A 23,830-nucleotide genomic window follows, 5' to 3' on the forward strand; every position below is an offset into this window, starting at 1 on the left:
AGAAAATGTTGCACTGAATACAAACAATAACCTTTTTCAATTATTTTTCTGATTGTTGTTATTTAATATTCTGTTAGTAAAGTAATAGAAAAATAAATCATAATTTCAACTTCATGTTCCTTAATCAGGTCAGGTAGATAATCCAGTTGGAGCAAGTATGCATAAACAGAGTTGAGCTGGATGTCTGACACAGTAAAGCAAAGATCAATTAGGATTCTACAAGGCTGGAGGCTCATTTTACAGTCACTGCCTTCAACTTCATACACCCACCCCCCCCCCCCCCCCCCCCCCAAAAAAAAACAAAAAAAAAACAATTAAGAACAGAGTTACTAATGGGCCAAAATAAATATTTTCCCTCTTGAGGCTGTAGAGCCAAAGCATTTGACTACATGCAGTGACTACAATGAACACATCTGAAGAAGACATTTGATTAAAACATGCAAACACAAATATCACTTTCTATGCTGTAAAAATGGTAAATTGAGTCAAATCATTCAAAATAATTATAATTTCCAGAGTGTGCATCACAGAGTTCTTCTGTCTCTGTGTCTTTCTGTGATTGATGGGGTTGTGTGTTTTGTGGAAGTGTGGGTTTTCATCTTATAAGTGTACATTACATCATACATCTTATGTGTAAGTGTATGTTTTTACAGCCAACATCTTATTTCGTTCCTCTCCTTCCCTGTAATTCTCTCTTTTTCCCTCTAAATGGATTTCTCAAACTGACAGGGACAGATCTATTATGTAACCACTTTCTCACAAGCACACATAAATGCAAACAAGTACAAATACAGCCATAAGCACAAATCACATACTGCACATACAAGGACAGGACGGCCTAGAACATCTCATAACCGGTGTGAGACTGGTACAGCACATGATTTAAACACTTTACCAATAAACATCTGTCTTAACATCTTTCTTTGTTTATATATATACACAGTATGCATGTACTGCACAGCAGCCTTGTGCGATGTTAAACCTATGCAATAAAAAATTCTATCATTTTTTTATGTAAAACACAAGCAAATTAACAATTAAGATTAGTGCAGTTCAGTTTTGTCATGATGCAAGAACATGCTATGTTTCTGAACTTATTTCTGCCAATCAGCATAACTCCAAATGTCTTTTTAAGAAATGTTTTTTGTTGATCAGTTTGATAACACAGTCTCTCCTTGTGTCTCTGTTGATTGTGATGCTGACTGTGAAAAGTGTTTAATTGCACTTTGCTGGAGAGGTGGAGTCAAAACAGACTTAGTATTGCCCCCAATCCTACCTTTTTAGATTCTGACCACCCACACAGGGATACTTTGAGCTATTTTTCTCCTATTACTCTGCTCAACTAGAAATCATGTCTCATATGAGAGTATCCCTTCAGCCCTCTTCACATAATTCTGACTTAGTTTTTATTTTAAGTTATGTAATGTGTTGGGACCCATTTTCTTCTTATTATGAACAGCTCGCTGTCTACTGGTTGTGTCCCAGATTACTTTAAGTGTCCAACCAAGTCCAAGGTCCAAGTGTCAAAACCTTGAGCTTGAGTCTACCCTCCTAGTTAATTACTGGACAATATTTAAACTGCATTTTATTTCTAAGATTCTTAAAAAAATGTTTCAGAGCAGCTTATTGCTGCTGTGGAAAAACATAATGCCTTTAAAAAGTTTCAATCGGGTTTCTATCAGTATCACAGCACTGAGACAGCCCCTCTCAAAGTAGGTAATGACTTTTTGATGAATGCTGACGCAGGCATGTGTTAAATTCTTATGATGCTAAATTAAATGCAGCTTTCAACACAACTGATTATGACATTCTTCTAGACTGTGGCACTGGGTGGACATATCTAGTACTGTATTAGACATGTTCTCATCATGTTTGTCAAATAGGAAGTTTTGTGTCTCTGCTAACAACTTCTTGTCATAATTTTCCCATATCAAGTATGGTGCGCCTCAAGGGTTAATTCTAAGACCAATTTTGTTCTCCCTAGAAATGCTACCCTTGGGTTATGTTATCTGTAGACATGGTATTTATTTTCATTCTTATGCTAAAGTGACACAGCTGTACCTCCTTGTTAAACCTACTGACCTTTGTATGCTGAGATCTCTACAGGATTTTCTGATTGATTAAAAAACAGGATGTTGCTTTTTTTTCTAATAAAACAGAAATCCTTGTAACTGTGTCCCAACCTATGAAACAGATATAGCCATTGACTGGTTACCTATCAAAACATATCAAGCCTACTGCTAGAAATCATGGTGTCCTGTTTGATAGCAATTTATGTTTTCAGCAACAAATCACAAAGCTTGTCCATTTATGTTTTTATTGTCTGAGAAATATTGCAAAAATAAAATATATTCAAAATTTTAAAGATATAGAAACAGTTGTTCATGCTTTTATCTCCTAGTGCCTTGATTACTGCAACAGACTTTTCTCTTTTGTCTCTAATCAAAACACTTTGAAACAACTGCAGACTGTACAGAACTGAGCATGATCACATCACACCTATTTTAGCTTCTTTACATAGACTCCTGTTTGTTTTATGATTGATTTTAAGAGCTCATTGATTATCTTTAAGGCTCTTCGTGACCTGGCTCCAGATTATATTTTAGCCCTTTTAATTCCATATGAACCTTTGTGTCACTTCTTAAAACAGACATTTACTGGAAAGGATTTCCTCATTTTACCTGAGCTGCTTGTTCATTTTATTTGGTCTTGTTTGGTTTTAATATCATGTTTATTATTTTTAAGTTTTAGTTTTTTGCTTTACTCCCTTTGTGTTTTATAATGTGTTTATTTTTTTTATAGATTTTAGTTTGTTTTAATCTCTTTGTGTTTTAAATGTGCTCTATTGTTTTTAACTATTTGGAACTGTGTTTTGAATGGTGGTCTACAAATAAAGGTTATTATTATTATTACTGTTATTATCATTATTATCGTTAGGTCGGTCATGGAACACCTAAGCGCAGTGATGAGGTTTTCTCTTGGCACACTTAAGAAGATTACTTAAACTAACCCTCTGGCAAACTAATATAAAGCTGTATCAGATAAACAAAATGCAGTTAAAATCAAACCCAAAATCCTAAGAGTTTATGTGACCTAATTACAGGAAAAAAGCTAAATCAAGGCCTGGGTGAGATGAGGTGATCTGCACATGATTGTATCACATATTCAAAGCGTGACACAACACAGGAATTAAAAGACTGAAAAACATATGACTGAACAGCGAATACTATACAAACACATTTGTTTGTGAGCGTGTTTGTGAATGTGCCTCCATCTCCTGTCGTACTCTTGTGTATACATATGAGTAAGTGTTTGCATGTTTGTGTTCATTTATATCTCTCAGCAAATATGGATCAAACCTGTAGTAAAGTTTTGAGCCTGAGCAGCTGGTTCTTGAGCGAGCTGCAGTCCTGGGTCATGTGTTCGAGTGTGAGTTCATCCAGCATTGCTGTGTAGCCCTGCTGCCTGCCTTCAGAGGGATTGGGCCGTGAAGACATCCTTGAGGCCTTGAGACCATCATAGTGCTGGAAGAAATGGCCCCTGAGACAGAGAGAGACAGACAAAAGCCAGAGAGAAAGGCAGTCAGGCAAGCAGGCATTGTAAGCTTTCATTTTTTTCATTTTTACTTTCTTTTTAGCAACTTTTTCAAATATTTGTAGCATAGCCAACCTGCTATCATTGTGAAAGTGGTCTGGTCCACTCCAACGATGGTGCTTACGCCGCTGTCCCTGCCGACCAGCCCTCTCTGAACGCTCAATGTGGGACATCCTGTCAATATCTACAAAGAGAATTTAAAGCACAATGAGCCAGAGTAAAGAAACATGTCTGAAAGAGAGTGAGAGATAACAAGTGAGAGATAACAGAGTATACACAATACAATGTGCTATCTGACCTGGAATTTATAAAACTAGTGTAATCATCCCTGTTTCCGCTGTTAATTGTTGATTTGTAGCTAGAATGTTTGGTTGATGATGAGTATTATGCAAAGGTTAGAATTCATTTTTCTCTGCCTCATTCTGCTTTTTACTAAAGTTTCACAGGGAGGCACACACAGACACACAAACACACAAAATGCACATCTATGAGTCCATTTTTCATACCTTGTGGTAATGAATAACACAGTGCATATTTCAAATACTCCATTCTACAATATCTGCATATAAATCATGATCTGATCTATCTCACTCTTTTCCTCTCAACTGCCTCTACCATCTAATGCAAACACACATTCACACACACAGTGACGGACCATTTCATTTTCAAGAAGGTAAAAGGACACAGTATTTGACAACACTCAGTGGCATATAGCTGTGAAATGAACCATGACCGCAACAAAATTGACATCTAACAGAGCAGGACCCCCAGGAAATCAAAAGGATCCTTTACTTTCTATATGCCACATAGTCTGATGAGAGAGAAAGGGAGAAAGGGAGGAAGAGAAAAAGAGAAAGATGAAGAAATGTTGGGAGACTCAATTGAAGGAATTTAGCAGTGGTGGTTAACATACTTTACCCTGAGTGTCACCACATAACACAGGAGCAGACAGCCTGTTTAAAGCTGAACTGTTACATTCCAGGGAACTTGAGGAAACTTGAGGACTCCTTTTCAGCTCAGAAAAAGTCCTTTTAAATGAAGAAATGGGAATATATTCTCCAACTGAGGGAAAAAATCCATAAAGGCAGAGAAACTCAAACCGAGTGTGGAGAGAAATAACTCCTTGTCCAGTCAGCTGGTGAGCAGTTAAAGGGCCAGAGAGGGAAAGTCAACCCCTGCTCCTACCCTGCCTGGCTCTGTCTTTGTTGTCAGGATTGTTTTTCTGGGAACTCCCTAGGAACTGGAGCTGTGGAGAAATGACTGTGGTGGTAAGAGAGCAGCTGAGGTGATTGGTTTGTGTCCAAGCTAGGAAGTCACCAGCTGAGGCAGGCAAGAGAAAAAGCTGGGGCCTCTGTCCCGTCACAGGACCTGACAGCTGGCTGAAAATGTTACATGAGACCCCTTCTACTTTTTCCTATTTTACTGCTCTTCTCCCCTTCCCCTCTTCCTGCTTTGTGGCGTCTGGGTGTCTTTAGGAGGGAGGGAAGGAAGTGTTGAGGGAAAGGGAGGGCATGAGACTATGCAGTCAAAACACCCATCCCTATCCCACATCTCAGGGCCTGCCCTGTGGGCTGGGTCTAACTGGACTTTTCGGCCTGTCTCACTTTCACACTGCCTCTCATGACTAGCACTAACCATGACATAGAGAGCTATAAATATGGTCACCTCCCAAAAAGGAGTAGGAGGGGATGACACTCCAATTCACATTCCTCTGGAGTGAACATTCCTCTCCTTCTCTCTCTTTCTTTCTCTCTGTCCCTCTTTCAAATACAAGGGGATGACTGTTTACAGACATAACAATGATATCAGGGGTGTAAAGCTGCCTCCCAGCTAAAACTAATGTAGTCTGATACAACAGCACAGCAATAAATCCTACCTCAAGCAGGTTCAGTTTTTGTTGAAACTGTTTTAGAGAGGCGTTGATTCAATTTTAAGGTCGTTTTGGTGGCTGTAGATAATATCAGTGAGGATAGACTAAATATTAAAGCCATCTCTTAGTGAGTGATTCAACAGTAACACAATCTACAGCCTCCAAAATGACCATTAAGATAAATCAACACCTATCTGAAACAATTTCAACAAAAAATAAAACATGAAAACTTATATGAAGGTAGGTTTTACTGCAGGATTGTTTCATTAGACTGCATCAGTTCTAACAGAATGTACCTGATAAACTGGTAATTGTGTCTATATGTGCATGGGTGTCTGTGCTTGTGCCTATCCACAAGCTTGTATGTGCATATGTATGGGCCACATGGCAGCATGCGTGACCTCTGTATATTGCATTTTGTGGTGCTGAAAGGATCCTTGTTGTACTAACCAGGTCATTCAGACATTCCACATCAAACTAGTGCATTAAACAGATTATCCATGAATAGTACTTTGGTTTCAGGACTGATAAGGGAAAATGTAATTCATAGAATTCATTATAATTCATGACAGATGAGGTCGATATTCCTCAACCCTTCATTCTCTCTCCCGTCCTTCTCTCATATATGTGACACACACTATCTGATGAATATATAATAACGTTGTCAACACTATTATCATGTGGTTATAATGTGACCTGATTACTTTTATTACTTACAAAGAAGCTATTTTACTCTATTTAAATGAGATTGGCAGTTGATTACATTTACAAAGTCAAAATGGCTGATAGAGAACACTAAACGACAATAGATATGATATCATGCTGGGAGAGGGTGATGTAATGTGAAATAGTGAGCTATTAAACTAATCACACCAACACCATACTGCTGTTATCAAGGCAATCAAATATAAACTCTACACCTACTACACCTGTATGTGATTGGGCTGGCACCATATATGAGTGTACATGGCATCTGTTCATATAAACAGAATCAGACAGCTGGCTGAATACTTCTCAAAGTTGGCTGCTTTGCTGTCATCAATACCTGTGTGGCAGTGACGGAGTTGTAATTGAATAACTGTTCAGCAGCCAAATATTAAAAGAGTAACACCACATAATAGACAACAAGGTGTCCATTAAAAGAATTTAATGAATGTTGCAGAGGCAAGTCTTCACCCAAGGCGAGGCAGGATTCAATTTATTCAAGCCATTATATGCCATAGAAGGATATTCCTGGAAATAGAACGCTCAGACCTTGGTAATGCATTAATTTACAATTATGATCAGAACAGTTTTGCTGGAGGTGTCCGATTATACGAAAATAATGGACAACCTCCAGCCAATGAGACTGAAGCATTTGTCATGGCCATAGAATAACCTCACAAATTTAAATCCGACGTAGGATAACTGCAATTACATAAAGTGTGTGCTGACCATGCAAGCCATCCTCTGGGAGGTCCACATCCAGCATAAGGTCATCATCATCCAACTCTCCAGTGCCCGGAGGGTCCAGGTTGTTCAGGATGTCCTGGGGACCACAAAGATGGCAGATAAAACTCACTTCATTGTAAGGCATTAGATAACATTATAGGCACATTATATGCACATTATGTGTGCATTAAAGTCATTATAGATCATTTTGCCTCTAGACAGAAGAGTTTCAAGAGCTCTGGAAAACCAGCTGCTGGGAGAAAAGTACTTAGACATCAGAGTTCAGATACATGTAACTGTATTGATTCAGGACAAAAACAAACAAAGCACAAATATACAAACACAGTATTTGCCTATGACTAATAAAGCCTTGCAAGCATGCTCCTGTGTGACACATTATCGTACATAAACCTAATACCCACCATGTTCTTATACACTTGTTGAACCTTGTTTTGACATGAATCCGAATCTCTCTGCCCTTGATCTGGAATAAACAATGTCCTCCAAAAGTGGCAAAGCAGCTTTTTGTTGCTATGTGCCAGAATATATTACAGCATAAAAACCTTCACATTTTTATCTACGTTTCATTTCTGCTCTGATGTACGGTATTCCTTTATTCATCCATTACTATGCAATCAAGGTGACTGCTTAAATTTACACTGCTAAAACATGACACAATCCAAATCTGCCATAAATATACCTTTGTGAAGCATATCATGTTCTCTGAGACATACATGCAGAGTAATATGCCATACTATACTCTTCTAATATTAATATTCTGATATCTAATTATATGGATGGTGTTTTTAATAGCATTACAACATTTGTAGTTTAATTTTCACTGTTTATTATTATTTATGCAATTTCATTCCCTGTTCTTAATTGAGCTTGTCATCAGTAACGATTTATGAGGCTCCACCAATGACTTTTTTCTTTGATGCTGTTTCACACGATTCTCCTAAAGCACAACAGGAAGAAGATGGTCTCGTACCATACGTCAACATCAAGACAATAGAACAGGCCTTTGGAAAAATAGTGCTCAATTATGAATGATAATACAGAACGCTTTGAAAACCCAACAAACATCTCATAACAGCCTCAAAATATGCAGTTAGTCTGACTGCTACACTGCTGTCTACCGAATAATTCTAAGCAGATCCAAAAGCAAAGGAATGAATCAATAGTTCAAAGCTTTATTTTTCAAGGCAATTTTGTGCTTCACGAAACTAAATTGACAGGGCTTTCACTAGAAGACACAAGCATAAAAATTACTCATTATTGGAAATCCTGTGTGTTGTACGAAAACGGACTGGTACTCACTGTTTCAGACTCAATAACGAAGGAATAATGAAGGAAATAGAATAAACAAAAATCATAGTCTGTAGTCCGATGAATACTATCAACCGTGACGTTGGTGGAATCTTTGTTGTTAGCAGAGTCCGTCTATAGCCTGTCTCCAGTTTTTTCTAGTTTCTCTCACTTCCTTTCTCTTCCCAATTCTGACAGTTGTTTCATCTTCACTCTGTTGCTCTCCTCTAAGTTTATGACTCATGGTGAGGCAAATATTACATAAAGAAATAGATCATAATGCATTTATTTAAACAGAGTAGTTTCACTGACAGTGATGCAATCTTATCCAAGAGTACTCACACAGCTCTTCTAGCGATATATTGGCATCAAAATTGCAATACTGTGATACTGCACTGAAGTGTGAGTATATCCTTCTTGAGCTCCAGACATTTTATCTTCTCAGCTGGATAGATCACCTTTGTATGAGTTGAAAAAAAGACTCTCAACTATATACTAGCAGCCGCACAACCAAAACAGCAAAACAGCAGCAGATGTAAGTCCTCCATCAGTGTCTAGGCTGTTACTGTTAAGACTAACTATGACCAAACTCACAGCTTAGAGCTTAGTACAAAATCATAACCTTAGTAGTGGAAGTGGAAAAAACAGACTGCTGCTGTGGTTAAAATGAAACCAAATGTGTTTGCTGTAAAAAAAAAAATGTATAAAAAGACACTGAATGCACCCCAGTGTAGAAACACCAACAGACTCTAAAGACTCTCAAACCCTTATTACACATAATTTTGTCACAGCTGTAAAAACAATGTGCAAAACTTAAAAATAATGGCAGTAAATTAGATTTTCAACCAGAATTTTTACATTACATCCCTCTCTTCCAAAGCAACTTACTTTTACTCTTTCCTACAATTCTGCAATTAATGGCTAACACATTGCACCCCCTAAACTACAGTCTCACTTTATCCTTACAGGACTGAATTGTACCCTGTAGAGTATCAGTTCTTTAGAATTAGCACTGAACCACTCAATAAAACACTCTTCGTCTCTTAATTCCAACAACATTCACAGCTCACTTTCTGTCTCTGCCTCCATGTCATTGACTGTCTTTGTTACAGTGTGTAGCTCTAGAGGAAATTACATTTCACACTGGGAGGACACAACAGCTTAGAGCACAGAAAAATCAGGATAATCGCTCAGTAGAGGGGCGGGTGAGCACACACTTGATGTCTTAGTGGTAGTTTGGATGAAGTGAATGTTCATTGTCCACAAGTCTTCATGCAAATAAAAATTCCACAGTCCAAAATGGTCAGTTGTGAGAGCACACCACTCTCCAGAATGGACCCCAGGCTTAGGTTAATTGCTGAAATTATGTAATAGAAAGGGTTCAGTTGGAACTTTCAGTGCATCCTGTGCATTTGAAAATTCTCTTTGCTCAAGTATCCTTGAGCAAGATGTTGAGTCTCCACTGACTACAATGACATTTTTTGATGATCCTGTAGTCTAACCTTTCCCACAGAAGAAAAGAGAACAACAATTCTACTACAAAATTACTGTATCACATTATTATTAATACATCAACAAGTGACTTAATGATTTACTCTGAAATTCCTTTTCTTATGAAGAGTGCACAAACTGCCTTTGTTTAATAATGAACTCCAAGGATTGCATTAGACTGTGAAATCAATAACTGGTATCACCTATCACCTGTTATCAAAATGTATCTGACCAGCAGTTCTCAATCAATTATAATGTAGCTGTTGTATTTGTTCTCACTGAGGAAATAATTGTTTGACTTCTATGAATTTGACATGACATGCATATTGTGAATATATCTTAGACACCCTGAGGTTCTCTATCAATCCAAAGTCAGCATGATGAGAAGCATTCAGATTGTAACAACTAAAGGAAGGTCTTCCATCGTACTCCGTTTCATGGCGCACTCTCTGCTTCCACCATAACACTAGCTGAATCTTCAAACAAACACAGCTGGATCAAACACTGATTAAAATCTTCAAAATCACTTGGAAAGCTTTGAGGGTGAACTTCTCTCACTTCGTCAGTTTACTTTCAAATGACCCTTGTCCCTGCATGACAAGCTTGCCAAGCGGAATAAAAGCTCATTAAAGAAAACTTAATTCTACACATTGCTTTCTTCGAGAGTATCTTTTTGGGATCCTTGGTAGACACTTCTTTTTTGTGGGCTGAATGTAAATCAGCATCATGGCACACAATCAGGCAAAAAGCCAAAGTAGGCAGCTCATTTTCGGTTCAATCAAACAACTTCAAAAAAAAAAGAAAAAAAAAAACACCCACAAACTTCAGCCTAAGATAAGAGTGTAAAATCAATAAGTGCCAGGGATAAGTTTGTAGAGTGACTGTACTTGTTCTTCTAAGACCTGCCTGTCTTTCATCTCACATGAAATAAGCCAGTCTTTTCAACCCAGTACCTTTTTATTAGTTTCTAATGAAAGCTACGTTCAGCTACTCTATCAGAGTTGAGGGCTAGATATCAACACAATGCATATCTTTTTTCCAAAACCATTAGTTTTTTGAAGGTCAAAATATTTTTAAAAATAGTGTTTAAAAATATTCAAATAATACGTAATGTGGTGTTTCTGCACAAAGAAGAACAGAATTTGGTGATGTGCTCAGTTACTATTGCTGCATGTGTGCATCAGAGAATAGAGTGAGTCTCTTGTGTTACATTAGCATCCCTACTTAACAGTATGATTCTTTATCCTCTATATCTCAGTGGTTTTGATGGAGGATATGCCCACTACTCCTTAATCGACTCATTTGCAGCTCTTGAACAAAGGCTGTTTCCAAAAAAGGTCCATTTTCAGTTGCTGTCTTCCTGAATACAACCATTGTAAGATGTTGGAATTGTAGCCCCTAATTAGGTGTGAACTGTGAGCTCTAAGGCTTTTGAGTAATGTTATAGTAGGAGACCGAACATCCAGAGAATAAATCCAAATTACAGGTACATACATGAAAAGTCAGTATGCAAGAAAATCTAAAAAATGTTAGAATCATGATTGTTTCATTTTCTTTCACAAATCTTTAATCTTGCTTAGCCGTCCGGTCAGTATAGAGTCTGAGGGTTTGTATATTGTGGATGAAAAGAAACAAAAGGTCAGTCACAAATAAAGGATGGAGGATGAATATGGCAGGAAAAGTCAATTATAATTGCTGTAATCATCATATACTACATGTGTCTATTTGTGCATAACTACAACATGTATCCCATCAGTATATCTTCATTTCATTTTCACTGCTCTGGTTTTCTTATAATTTGTCTCCATAACAAAAATTTTATAAATCACTGAATTTGACCAATTATTCTATGTTCTTTCTCAGTAGTGAAACTCAAAATAGATATTTGATAATAGAAGACTTCCAGTTACTGGAAGATATTACACTATACTTTCTGAACTGATGGACAGCATTTACTGTGAAAATATCACATTTGCCTTACAGAAAGAGTGTACAGAAACAAAAACAATTTAACAAACAGGCAAAGATAGAAAAATACTGAAGCTCTCAACAACAATATGATAAAAAATAAACTAAAAAGCAAGAGAAAATAAAATAATAGGCAGTCTTTAACAATGACCTGTTCAAAATACATGCCTGGTTCTGTCTTCATAATTGCTCTCCCTCTGTGTTCATTCACACTCTACTTTCCTGAGAGACATGATGACATTGCAGCTTGCAATTATATTAGATTACATTATCTTATTTTAGATTGCATTACAGCTATGCTAACATTTTAAAGTGAGATTACTCCACTGACACATTTGACAAGGAAGCAGAGCTTTCCTACATATAGCAATGTCCCTTCTGTAAAAACTTTATTCCTGATTGGTTATGCTATGGAAAGACACATATTCAAAATAACAGATATATAGAGGCAATCTGGAGGAGGAAAGGAAAGGACATGAAAGTGGAAATGGTTAATGAGTGATAGCAGGTGTAGAAGTGAGTAAGAAAGAGTTAGAGATCCCACTTCTTTTGTTAAAAAACCCCATGCTTTTCCCAGCTTCATCTTTTTTTATAAGGACTTTGTCAGTGCAGTATAACACAAACACACCCACACACATACACAGTACATACTGTATGTTTTATTGACATAAATAACTTTATAAGATCATCACAGTTTCAAAGCAGATTATTTAACTTCAATAAAAGGTGTACCGAGAAGTTTATTTCATTGTTTATGGATTTTTTTCTGTGTCACACACATTTGTAAATATGTTTTTGATAACAGGTGCATTTCAATTTTGTTTCTTATATTAAACACACAAAAAAGTTTTAATTATTAAATCTCACCCATACACACCCACTCATGAACAGGTGATATGGTTTAAAAGAGCAATTTACAACAGGTTTTAGTGAATCTGACTTGGAAACGCATGCAGTCCAATAACTATTATGTAGGAGTATAAGTATATAATGCACATGTATAATGAATTAGAACGGCCTTAAAAAGCAAATGTATTTAAAACTTTAATGTGTCAGTTCCCCCCGTAATTGATTGTCTGGTTATGGTGGTGTCTGTTAATGCTGTCCAAAATAAAACACTTAAATAAGACAAAAAATAAAAATAAACCTGCCTTTTTTTTTACTTTTTTTTACTAATTTAGTATCTGACTCCACAACTTTGATCCACAACCTAGAAAGTGATTTTTAAAAAATCAAATCAAAGAGGAAACTGTAGTTTGAGACTATACTCAGAAATCGTAATGTTCTCATTTAATTCTTCTCTAAAAACATGTAAACAGTAAGCTAGAGCGACTGCTTTAAATCATAAGACAGATACACTGTGGGGTCTAATACAGTAGGCATTGAGGCCAATAATTTGACTACAAATTAAATTTACATTCAATAAACTGATTACACTTAATGAACTCACTCTTGCCAGTAAAAGTGGTTTTGCTTTTATCTTGACCATCTGCTAATATGTTATTGCTTCTCTTACAGGCGGGGCCTGACAGGCAGCCAATTTAAGATTTATAGTATGTGAGCGGTAGCTGAGAGACAAAATGGCAGCATGATAATAATCTGTAGAAAAATAACAGGTTGGAAACTACAAGGAGTCATCAGAGATAATGATGGAAGTGTAGGCTGTAATTTTGGGAATGACTCAGACCAGTGTTGTCATAAGCAAAAACGTATATCTTGTGCGTGTTAGGCTGAGCAGAAAGCAGCAAAACACGTACACAGAAAACATTGTTTACCTTGAAGGGCTGACGGTGTCAATTTAAAATCAAGGCAAACAAAAGCAGGTGAACTATAAGCCTCATTAATGCAACAGCATAGCCGGTTCACTGGCAGCATGTTTTATAAATGGTTAAGCACTCTGCAGACAAAAGGCTTAAGCACCTCACTCATTTAAACACTAATGAATTGACCTGTCTCAACCTGGCTCCACAAAAGCCTTAAATTAGAGGCAAAATAAATAAATCAGGGATAAGAGGATGCACAGGAAGCAGGGGGGGGGGCTTAAGGATTACAGAACCATCATGAATTTGGTTGGAAAAGGAAGAGGTGGTGGGAGGGGGAAGAAGGCAATATGTGGTAAACATCAACAGGAGAAACAAAAACCTGCAAAGAAAAAGAAAATGGAAAAAAAACACCACACAGCTACCCAAGAGAAAGAGGGATAAGCGCTGACAGAATTATAAGAGGGAAAAGGTAAACATTCAGGTGTTTTCCATTCCAGATTTAATGCTGAAAGGACAAACACTGAGCTTTCATTTCAAGGAAAATATAGTTTTATTAATAAGAGAAAGTCCAAGAAACAAGGTAAATAAAAGATTCATAAAGAAACAACTCCAACCCAAAACTTAACACTAATTTACTTTGACTAATTCTTGCATAAAGAGTGGGAGATAAAAAATTAGGGTTACAACTAAACAACTGAAATCCACTCCACATCTTAAGTTTACCCGTCTGACACAGTTTCAACAAAACCTCACATCATACGTTTCATAGAGCTGATATGCATTACAAAGGTCTTTGTAATGCACATTGCACAGATGTTGTAATTATTGTGCCCATCCCCATGGAAATGGCAGAAAGCTTCATTTCCCTCTATTTCTGCTTCAGCTCTTGCTACAGTGTACATTCAGGACTGTTTGCGTTTAGCCTGAAAAAATAAAAAAAAGTATTCTCATTAAATTAAAATTACTCCTAAACTCTAAGTTGTACCCAGGCCTACTGCTGTTGCATTGCCTGATAAATTATTCTGCAGCCAAGGAAACATTACCAGTGACTGTGAGAAGTGGCCCTCCATTTCACAATGCCAATTTTGTAAAGCTGGTACTGTACCGAGCTGCATGGTGTATCATGGGAATGTTATTATGAGCTCAGGTAGCCCACTCCTTGATTTTGCACAGAGGCATATGAATGCAGATAGAGCCAAAAATAGCCAGAAAAATACTGGCACACACAAACCAAGAACTCTTGCAAGCACAAACACACACTGTTGTCATAAGGATGCACAGTGCCCCCAAGTGGACTGAGCATGTCACTGCAGTGTAGCAATGTGAACCTGCTCGGAGCTGAATATTTTATTCATTCACTCATACCAACACAAAAAACAGTGTCAGTTACATAAATGCTAAACACCAGTTGCATTCTTTTTAAATGGAGGTTGTTGGGGTTTTTTATGGCCAAGATTGCATACCTTTCATTTTTATATGCTATTATGATTAGCTGGATTTCCACACACTTTACTTTCTGAAACAAGACTAAGAAATAAGCTTTACTAGCAAGCTCCAGCTGCAATGATAATTTTATTTACCCAACAAAATGAGACACATATTGTTTGATCCCTCAACTTAGCACTAAAAAAACACATTATTATGGATAATAGATTATGCAGGATAAATACCCGAGAATCACTAATCATTTTTAAATACCCGAGAATCAATAATCGTGCTTTGTAACAGGATTATATTCATGGTTTTCTTCTGCTCATTGCTAGGAACTATTTACTCGGAGAACAAGGGAAGAATGAGTAAGAGCGGCACAAACAGATTGAAAAGAAATAGCAGAAGGGAGGTGGGATAGAGAGAGCTCAGTGCATCTAATTACAGTAAGTGGGCTCATTTCCTCTAATCAAATAGCTCAGTTAAATATCTCAAAGGCAGATTCCCCATACAGCTAATTCACACATCAGCAATCAGTCACTGAGTCTCATTTTCTCTTTCCCTTCTGGTTATAGTCTCTTTTTTTTCCTTCTCCTACCCCCACTCACTCAATACACCTTTCCCTCCAAGTATTACTAGAATATCTCTACTCACTTCTTCTCTGAGCAGAGATTTATACCTACATAACAGATGTCACTGCCCACACCTCTTCATCCACTTCTCATGCAGTTACAGGAGGATTTTCTTTTTAAATGTTTCATAGAAAGGTTACAATGAAGCTGCAGACTCATTTTCATTCACATCTGCCCAGATTTCATATCCAGCCACCATCCCCAAATTGCGCAATTATAACAATAACCTTATCTAATTTAAGACTGCAGTCAATCCATGTCAAGAGCATATTTTCCTACTTCTGCACTCTGTAAAGGCACTGTCTCTAATGATACGATCTAATGATATAAGATGATATAGATTTCATTTAACCACAAGATGGTGAAATACACCAACAGTGGTCTGAGCTGTCTCATGTCTACAATCAAGGAATATCAGTAAAACTTTGCCTTTTCAAAAATCAAGTAAGTACACCACATGATGACAGTTCAGCTAATCTACTAGGAGCGCACATGCACACACACTCTCCTTAAGACATGCTGAATGACTCTTAATCAGATACACATGGCTAAGGCACGTGCGCTTGTACTGACAGCAGCAATGAATGCATAGAGACAGAGCATGCGCACCCATTACACAAATGTGCACATGTACAGACACACACACACACACACACACACACACACACACACACACACACACACACACACACACACACACACACACACACACACACACACACACACACACACACAGCACTTTCCTTTTCCTATTGCTTTGGTAGCTTCTGCAGATCCATTATTGTCTGACAAACATTACATTACATAGAGAGCATGTTTTCAGTGTGTTCTCAAATGTTGCATTAGCGTCACATGGTAAAAGTAGTAAATGCACAAATCTTATTATACAATTTCTAATCCAGCTCTTTTTAAGCTCTTTATGCATTCCTGAGATCAGGTGTCTTGGTTACAGGAATACAGAGAACCAAAGCAAGGCCAGCAGTGTTATTAACACTCAGTTGGTGGCCAGGTCAGAATTCCTCTAAGGGAAAGAGAGGCCTTGACAGTGAGAGCTAAAGGCAGTAAAGTCTGAACAATTTTGCTTTCCTTTTCAGTCCTGCTTGTTTAATCCCTAATTATAAAAGGAAGGAGGAATTATTTAAAAGTGGAAGTGATTAAAAGAATAAGTCAGGTACAATACGCCATGCTAAAAGCTAGACAAAAACCTACAAATGTGTTTCTTTACAACAAATTTTGTTGTAGAGAAATCATTTGAGCTGATAATTTGATAAGCTCTCATTTCTGAAGTTGCCATGAAAATGTTAGAAGACATATATCTGTATGATGTACTTTAGACTTAATCCTCAGATCTCACAACCTTTACTTTCTTTTACTAATGTATTTGGAAATGAATCCACTTCTGAGTTACACAAGCCTCTTCTTTGCCAACTTTAATCAGCTAAAGCTGTAAAAGCTTTAAGTGTTCTCTGAAGTTTTTAGCCTTATTAACTGCATTATCTCTAAGGGCTTTTGGCTGCTCTACACCCCTTTCCCTTTCTTCCACTGTGGTATCTTCCATGACATGATCAATCAATCAACTAATCAATCTTAATTTATATAGCACACTTAATACGATGGCTGTAGCCCAATTGTGCTTGCTGCACATGAAAGACAATGCGACAAAAACAAAAGGAAACAAACAGAGGTGAGCAAAGACACAACAGAGCAAAACAAGAAGATGAATAAAAAACAAATAATGAGGCAACTTAAGTAAAAGCCAGGGTAAAATGTATGCCTTAAGTTTTCTTTTAAATATGTCCACAGAGATGAGTAAAGTGAAGAGGAGCAGAGACCATTAGAGCTTTTTTGGCATATGCTACAACAGGAGTCCTCATCAACAGTACAATATAAGCAATTTAGATACAGTTCAAAGCTCATATTTCCTTATTTTTAAACTAAACTAATCTGACAAACTCAAAATTGGAGTTAATTCAAAATAGTTACCCTTTTCTTTCTATTTTTTTCCTTAAACCCAAAACTTCATTGAACACATTTGTGTACATTCATCAAAATTGGACACTTGGACTCACCATGCTGTTGAGCTCTGAGTCACCATAGCTATCACATGGATGTGTCCCGGGTCCCCCAAGGGGCTCAAGACCATCTTCATCCCACATGTAGGTCCCACCAGAGCTGTTAGAGGGCGACAGCTCCACAGATGATGCCTGGCAGACATCAACCCGCTCTGGAGACACCAGCGATCCCTGGGAGTCCTGCATAGGGCTTTCTTCTTTTTGTCCTGCAAAAGATACATAAACACACAGCTGAACAAGTGACACAAATGTGACAAAACATTTTATTCAGTTCCACTTCAATTGACTTAATTTACCTGCCAGATCCACAGTGACCCAGTCAATGTTCTCATTAAGAAAGCTGTGTAGGCGGGTTTGAGTATTGATGCCAGTTGACCTGTTGTCAGGTAGGTCCCCATCACTGAACACATCTCCCACACTGTCAAAGTCATCTAGAAACTCTTCACTGGTGTCGACTCTGTCTAGAGACGAGGCAGAGGATAAGGACATGTCCTCCAGAGTCTCGCCTGCTGCCAGGCCAGAACTCTGCCTAAGCACATTATTTCCTCCTCCTTTTCCTCCTCCATCCCCAGAGCTTCCATCACTGTCACAGCCTGCTTTTTCAGGCTCACCAGTTGACCCAATATTTATTGCTATCCCTAAAACCCCTCCACTTTCAGGAGCAGTTGAAGGTCTGATATCCCCTTTCACCCGACCTGGAAAAAGAGGCTTTTGCTGCTTGGCCTGCACAGATCTAGCCAGCCTGTAGCCCAAAGAGCCCCCACTATTTCCCAATGACTTGGTCAGCACACAGCTAGGGAGCAGTGGCTTCCTCAGAGCACTGGGAGTAGTGGGTGCTGGAAAAATTGAGGGGGTGGACAAAGAGGAGGCAGCTGGAGGGTTTTTGTTGTGCTGAAGACCTCCAATCCCTCCACCTAGATTTCCTGCACTTCCATGGTTGCCATTTAGACTTCCCAGTCCTAAACCCACTCGTCCATTGCTAAGCTGAGGAGGTTTGAGGAAACTACTCCGAGGAGGTCGGAGTTGGGTGTTGGCCAGAGGCTTGGCCAGCTCCACAGCCCGATTAAAGGAGAAGGACCTTGTCATAGGCTGGCTGGTGGGAGAGGGGATCTGCTTGAAGTGCGTGAAGCTGTTAGAACGCACCATGTTGTCCAGCGCCAAGGTTTTCATGCCGTCACTAGGCTGGGACAGGCTGTCTTGAGAGCTGCTTCTGGGAGAGCTGGAACCTAATCTTGGCCGCACAAGGCGGGACTCTGACCCTGTTCGCAAAGAAACACTATATCCATTATGGTTGACTTTAGGACCTCCATTAAGTGGGCTTTGCCCTAGCTTAGTCCCTACTTTGGGACTCATCTTTGTGGATTGTTTGGGAATTGCCTTGGGGCTAGAGACAGCTACCATCAAAGAACCAGACCTACGCATCTTCGGTGTCCCTGGAGAGGCGACCTTCACCTCCTTTACCAAAGAGGGAAGCTGTGTCTGAGCCTTGTCTTCACCGTCCCCAGGGCTGGTGGGGGTGGTGGGGCTTGAGGGGGTCGTTCCTTCATCTTTTCTAAATTTCAGGGAAAAAGGATTGGGCCTGATCACACCGTTTGGGCGTGTTCCTGGAGGAGTTGTCTTGCCATCTTGGGAAGGGGTGGTTGGCTGTGTGGAACCATTGGTCAAGGGCCCAGTGCCACCACCTGAGGAGCGTCCTCCAAACTTAGGCAGTCTAGATACCATGGCAGACCTGATAGGTGCTTTATCTTCCATTAGATGCCAACAAAGGCATGGAGGAGCATGGACTCACACACAACTGTAGAAAAAAATAGAAAGACAAAATAAGATACATGATTTGATTTCAATGTACAAATTAGATTTGGGACATGTACAAAATGCTTTATAGGCTGATTCTGTCATTTAAAACCCGTCTTTATGTGACATACTTTGTGTAACTTTTGTAATGTTACCTACGGCTGAAGATAAACAAAATCAAATCATTGTTGTGTCTATATACTATACAAGCACATGTTCAATGTATATATTATTTTCAATTGTCTGTTGATTAATTGACAAATCATTTCAGCTCTTCGTAATACACTATAATGATATTATTTCCTGAAAAGTTCAATTACAGGTTCAACAGAAGCACAAAGTCAAATGTAGTAATAACAACTCAAGCAAATGCTGCCAGACACACAAGCACACACACTTAAGACACATATCCTCATCTGGAAAGATTTTATAATTGTCTGTAATGGAAAACAGCACTGGTATTAAGTGTAGTATCATCCACCTACTCCAGTGGTTGCAGGTCTGTCTCCTTGTGAAAGATCACTGAGTGTGGGAAGCATTAGGGATTAATCTGCCAGGCTTACAGGGTGACTTGAGACTTTGCCACAGCAAATCTGCTTCAATGCTCTCAGACATACCGGCTAAATGAGTGTCTGTCTTAAATCAACTGGTACACAGATTAATTGCCACAAATTTAAATCAAACATGCTAAATCTGATGTCTCATTGATGCTAATTATAAGCACTCTTAAAAAACTAGACCTTAAAACCAGACTTAAAGCCAGTTATTCTTCAATTAACAAGATTAAATAGGAAATACAAGAAACAAACAAAACATTGTTAGTGAGAAGTTAACAGAATAATGAGCTTAAATGTTTTAGAAACCAAAAATGACCTGTAGCTGGCTCTGGTTTTGGAGAATAAATGGTGCCAACACGCTTGGTCAACAACAAAATGGGCAAATGGATACAATGCCTGGGGAACAAGGGGAAACCAGTAATGGGATGGTGGCCAGCATACAGTGAATGAATTGTGAATGGGGGATGTACAGCATGTAGAGCCAATAAAGGGGGACACAGAGCTGTTTCCTTTCAGTCATTGTTAGATTCATTCAATTCCAATCAGCCATGCCATAAGTGCACATGTGTTGGTGGTGCACCTGCGTGTTACATCCATCTGGCTACTGCAGGAAGATTATGAATTGAAAAGTTTCGGAAATCCAGATGGCTGGTGCCGTTAGCAGAAACCCATCTGCATGAGAAAGCAAATCAGTGACTAAAAACTGTCTGCAGATTACTGATTTGACAACAATGGAAAATAACTCGTAGCTGCATCGAAAAACATGAATATTCAGTAATACTTTCATAAATTAATGCCTGCTGTATTGTTGCCCCACAGTGAACCAAGCAGTTACTCCCATATGAGTGGATCACTTGACAAACTAGTACAAAAACACAAAGGCAGATACTGGAGCATTAATTGACTGAACTTTTAAAGGTCTGGGGGGAGGGGTGTTTGTGTTACAATGTGGGTCTCCTATTCTGGAAAATACTCTGTACCACACTGCCCTACATTCCCATACACGTGTCTACAATCAAAGAGACTCACCCACTACTGTCACTAAAGTGTCTGACTATGCCACCATCCTAATCTGCTTCATAAACACACATGGGCATAAACACAGAAAAACACACTTACCCACACACAAAATCAGGTCAGCATGTGCAGGCAAGGCAACCAAAGCCTCTTTGCCCTGGGGAGGGGGTGGTGACTGTGTGTGTCTATGTGTGCATAATGGGTAGCGATTAGATTAGTGGTTTTCACTACTATCAATGACTCCAGAATCTCTCAAGTTTCATTCATATCCAGAGTGGCACATCACACTCCAAACCAGCACATCCACATACTGCTGTGATGGATGTTTATTCATCTGGGTCATCTCACTGACCATCCAATCACTGGAAGATAGTAGTCTGTACAGCTGATGTTTTGTTTTAACTTGAGTCACCTTTAAAAGAGTACACATCACACCACACAATTACTGGACTGCTGCATGTATACTATGGTCATTAAGGGGAAAATCAGAGTCATAGTCTAATGTTTTTTTAACCTATACCTATACACACAGTTATACATATACACACACATGTATATACATCTGATATGTCTTCCCGCCAGACTCTGAAAACATTTTTAGCTGTTCAAATGCATTTGGCTATTTTTTTCAGCTTTAGTTGTTTAATTGTGTCCCACACCTGGCCTCTCTTTTTGGAACTCTTGGGAGTAGTTGTGGTCAAAACATATCGGTGCCGCTTTATAGAGGTTGTATGTTCGACTCCATGCTTGTCTTATAATTGTCTCCTGCACTAAATAGTCCAAAAATTTAATTAATAGGGACCTTGGTGCAACAGTGGGTTCCTTGGTTAAGCTTTTAAAGATCAGTGGGATCTCTCTATTTGTAGATTCACTTCAGGCATCGGTTGAAGGACTGATTGAATGAGCTACTTCACAAACTCCTTCACATCCTTTACTTCTCTCCATTCAGGTTCTCTTTAGATTCTGAGGTTACTGGTTGCTTTCTCATACCTCCTCATACATTTACCACAAAAGTAATTATTAAATGCGAGGCAGACTGATTTAATAGGTGCTTTAAAATTACACTTTTATATTATTGTGAAAGACAAAAATGTCAAAAAACAGATTTTTAGATGAGGAAGATGTCATTAGAGCTCAAAATATTTTGTGAGACACTTTTGACTATGACCACCTCTACATTTAAACAAGTATTTTAGAAGACTAAATTCAGAAAAGCATTGCCCCTTAGATAACTAGTAGTAGCCTACCAACCCCACATCATCAAAGCTCTACATTAGTCCTGGGACAAAGGCTGGGCACTGGATTTTAATATCAATATCAAAAACTGTTTAGCGTAACCTTACATTTCTGAGAAATTCACAAAATTATTTGAATTGGTGAATATTCTATCAAAGAATGAGAAACTAACACAAAATCTGAGCACGTATTTGTGCTACGGCCCTATTACCAGTACAGCTACAAAAACACAGGTCAGCTAAAAAGGACCACAGATAAACAACAAGATCATAACTGACTGACACACTTTCAAAAGGTAGGGCAGTAAACCAAGCAGGCCATCTGTCAAACTCTCATAACTGAAGGCCTGCCCATCCCCCCACACGGTAGTACTGTAATATTCCAGATCTTCACTAACATCAAGTAGAAGGCCTGCACTAAATCCTGTGTTAATCACGAGCAGCAATGTGACTACTTATATGCAGTGCATATGAAACAACACAAAGCTTGTAAAGAAAATGGTCCAGGATGAAAGTATCCAACTGAAATCTGGGTACTTCTGCTAGAGGAAAATATGCACATGGCAATAACAGGAGGAGCAAACTAACAAGCTTCAGTGTCAACAGCACAAAAAAACATTTATATAAAAATGTATCAAAAGTGTGGTACTTTATATACTTTGTCAGACGAAGAGAGAAAAAAACGGAATAAAAGAGAAGAAAGGTGAAAAGGAGAGGAAGAGAGGAAGGCTGACGGACAGAAAAAGATGCGATTAAATAGTTAGAATGAGACAGACAGTGACACAAGACTCCAAGCAGGCTTTTTCCACAGAGAGATCTTCTGCTAGGCCTCCCATCACAGCAGCTATCCCCGTGTGTGAAACGAGCAGGAAAGTGAGATGACATTTTCTTCTTTCTCTGGGAATGTGAGCTTTCTATCTGTCTGCCAAGGAGCCTATTCTGCCTTACTTAATTTTCAACTCAGAAGACAGCCAGGCAGAAAGCACCTGGCAGAGAAAAATCAGATGTGCAAGAGTAAGGCCGTTCATCACTCTTCTGCCAAAGTTTTCAATTTTGTACTGCACATGCATACACACTACAGAGATGCATTCTTCAGGAGTAACAGGACGGATGCAGATAGGACTTGACAGCTCAAGGGCTATGATCTATTGGGTCAGTGGGACTACGCATGAATGGAGGTGCTCTACTACACACAGTAAATCCCCTATCCCCCACCTCCCAGTGCTCATACCTCCATATTATTACAAAGCCTCAGCACCATCTCTCAACAGAGCATCATGTCAAGAAACATTCATCTTTCCTCTCTTACCTTTACTTCATTCAATTTAGAAAGATTGAAGAGGGTAGAATTCATTTATTTGACTTTATCAGACTGTTGAAACCACAGAGAGAGAAAAGGTAGGAGGGACGTGTAGAGAGGATATGCATCCCCTAGTTGGATTCATGTTATTGTATTTTCTTCTGCAGGGGCCTTATAATGAAATTTGTTTTTTTCTATAGTATTTTAGAAAATGGAAACAGGATACAGCATCTAAAAATCTAAAAAGGTTAGGGAGCATGAAGAATAGAGTATACAGTAGCATTTCCCTGCTTTCCTCGAGGTCATTTATTCACATTCATTTTAGTAAAGCATAAAAATCCATAAAGAACTGCTCCATTAGTTTCGGTCA

The 23,830-nt window shown here is 38.5% G+C and overlaps 1 protein-coding gene across 1 annotated transcript in view; it reads right to left on the bottom strand.

The window, feature by feature from the left end:
- The window catches only part of ccser2a (coiled-coil serine-rich protein 2a), a 52,876-nt gene that overhangs the window by 18,195 nt on the left and 10,851 nt on the right, over positions 1 to 23,830 (bottom strand). The window contains exons 2-6 of the mRNA XM_053333106.1: positions 17,854 to 19,352; positions 17,555 to 17,763; positions 6,899 to 6,992; positions 3,670 to 3,778; positions 3,360 to 3,540 (exon numbers count right to left, since the gene is read on the bottom strand). Coding sequence (XP_053189081.1) covers positions 3,360 to 3,540; positions 3,670 to 3,778; positions 6,899 to 6,992; positions 17,555 to 17,763; positions 17,854 to 19,309 — 2,049 coding nt within the window. The 5' untranslated portion in view covers positions 19,310 to 19,352. The remainder of the gene's footprint in view (positions 1 to 3,359; positions 3,541 to 3,669; positions 3,779 to 6,898; positions 6,993 to 17,554; positions 17,764 to 17,853; positions 19,353 to 23,830) is intronic.

The sequence above is a fragment of the Scomber japonicus genome, chromosome 14 (genome assembly GCF_027409825.1).
Source record: "Scomber japonicus isolate fScoJap1 chromosome 14, fScoJap1.pri, whole genome shotgun sequence".
Taxonomy (NCBI): Eukaryota; Metazoa; Chordata; class Actinopteri; order Scombriformes; family Scombridae; genus Scomber; species Scomber japonicus.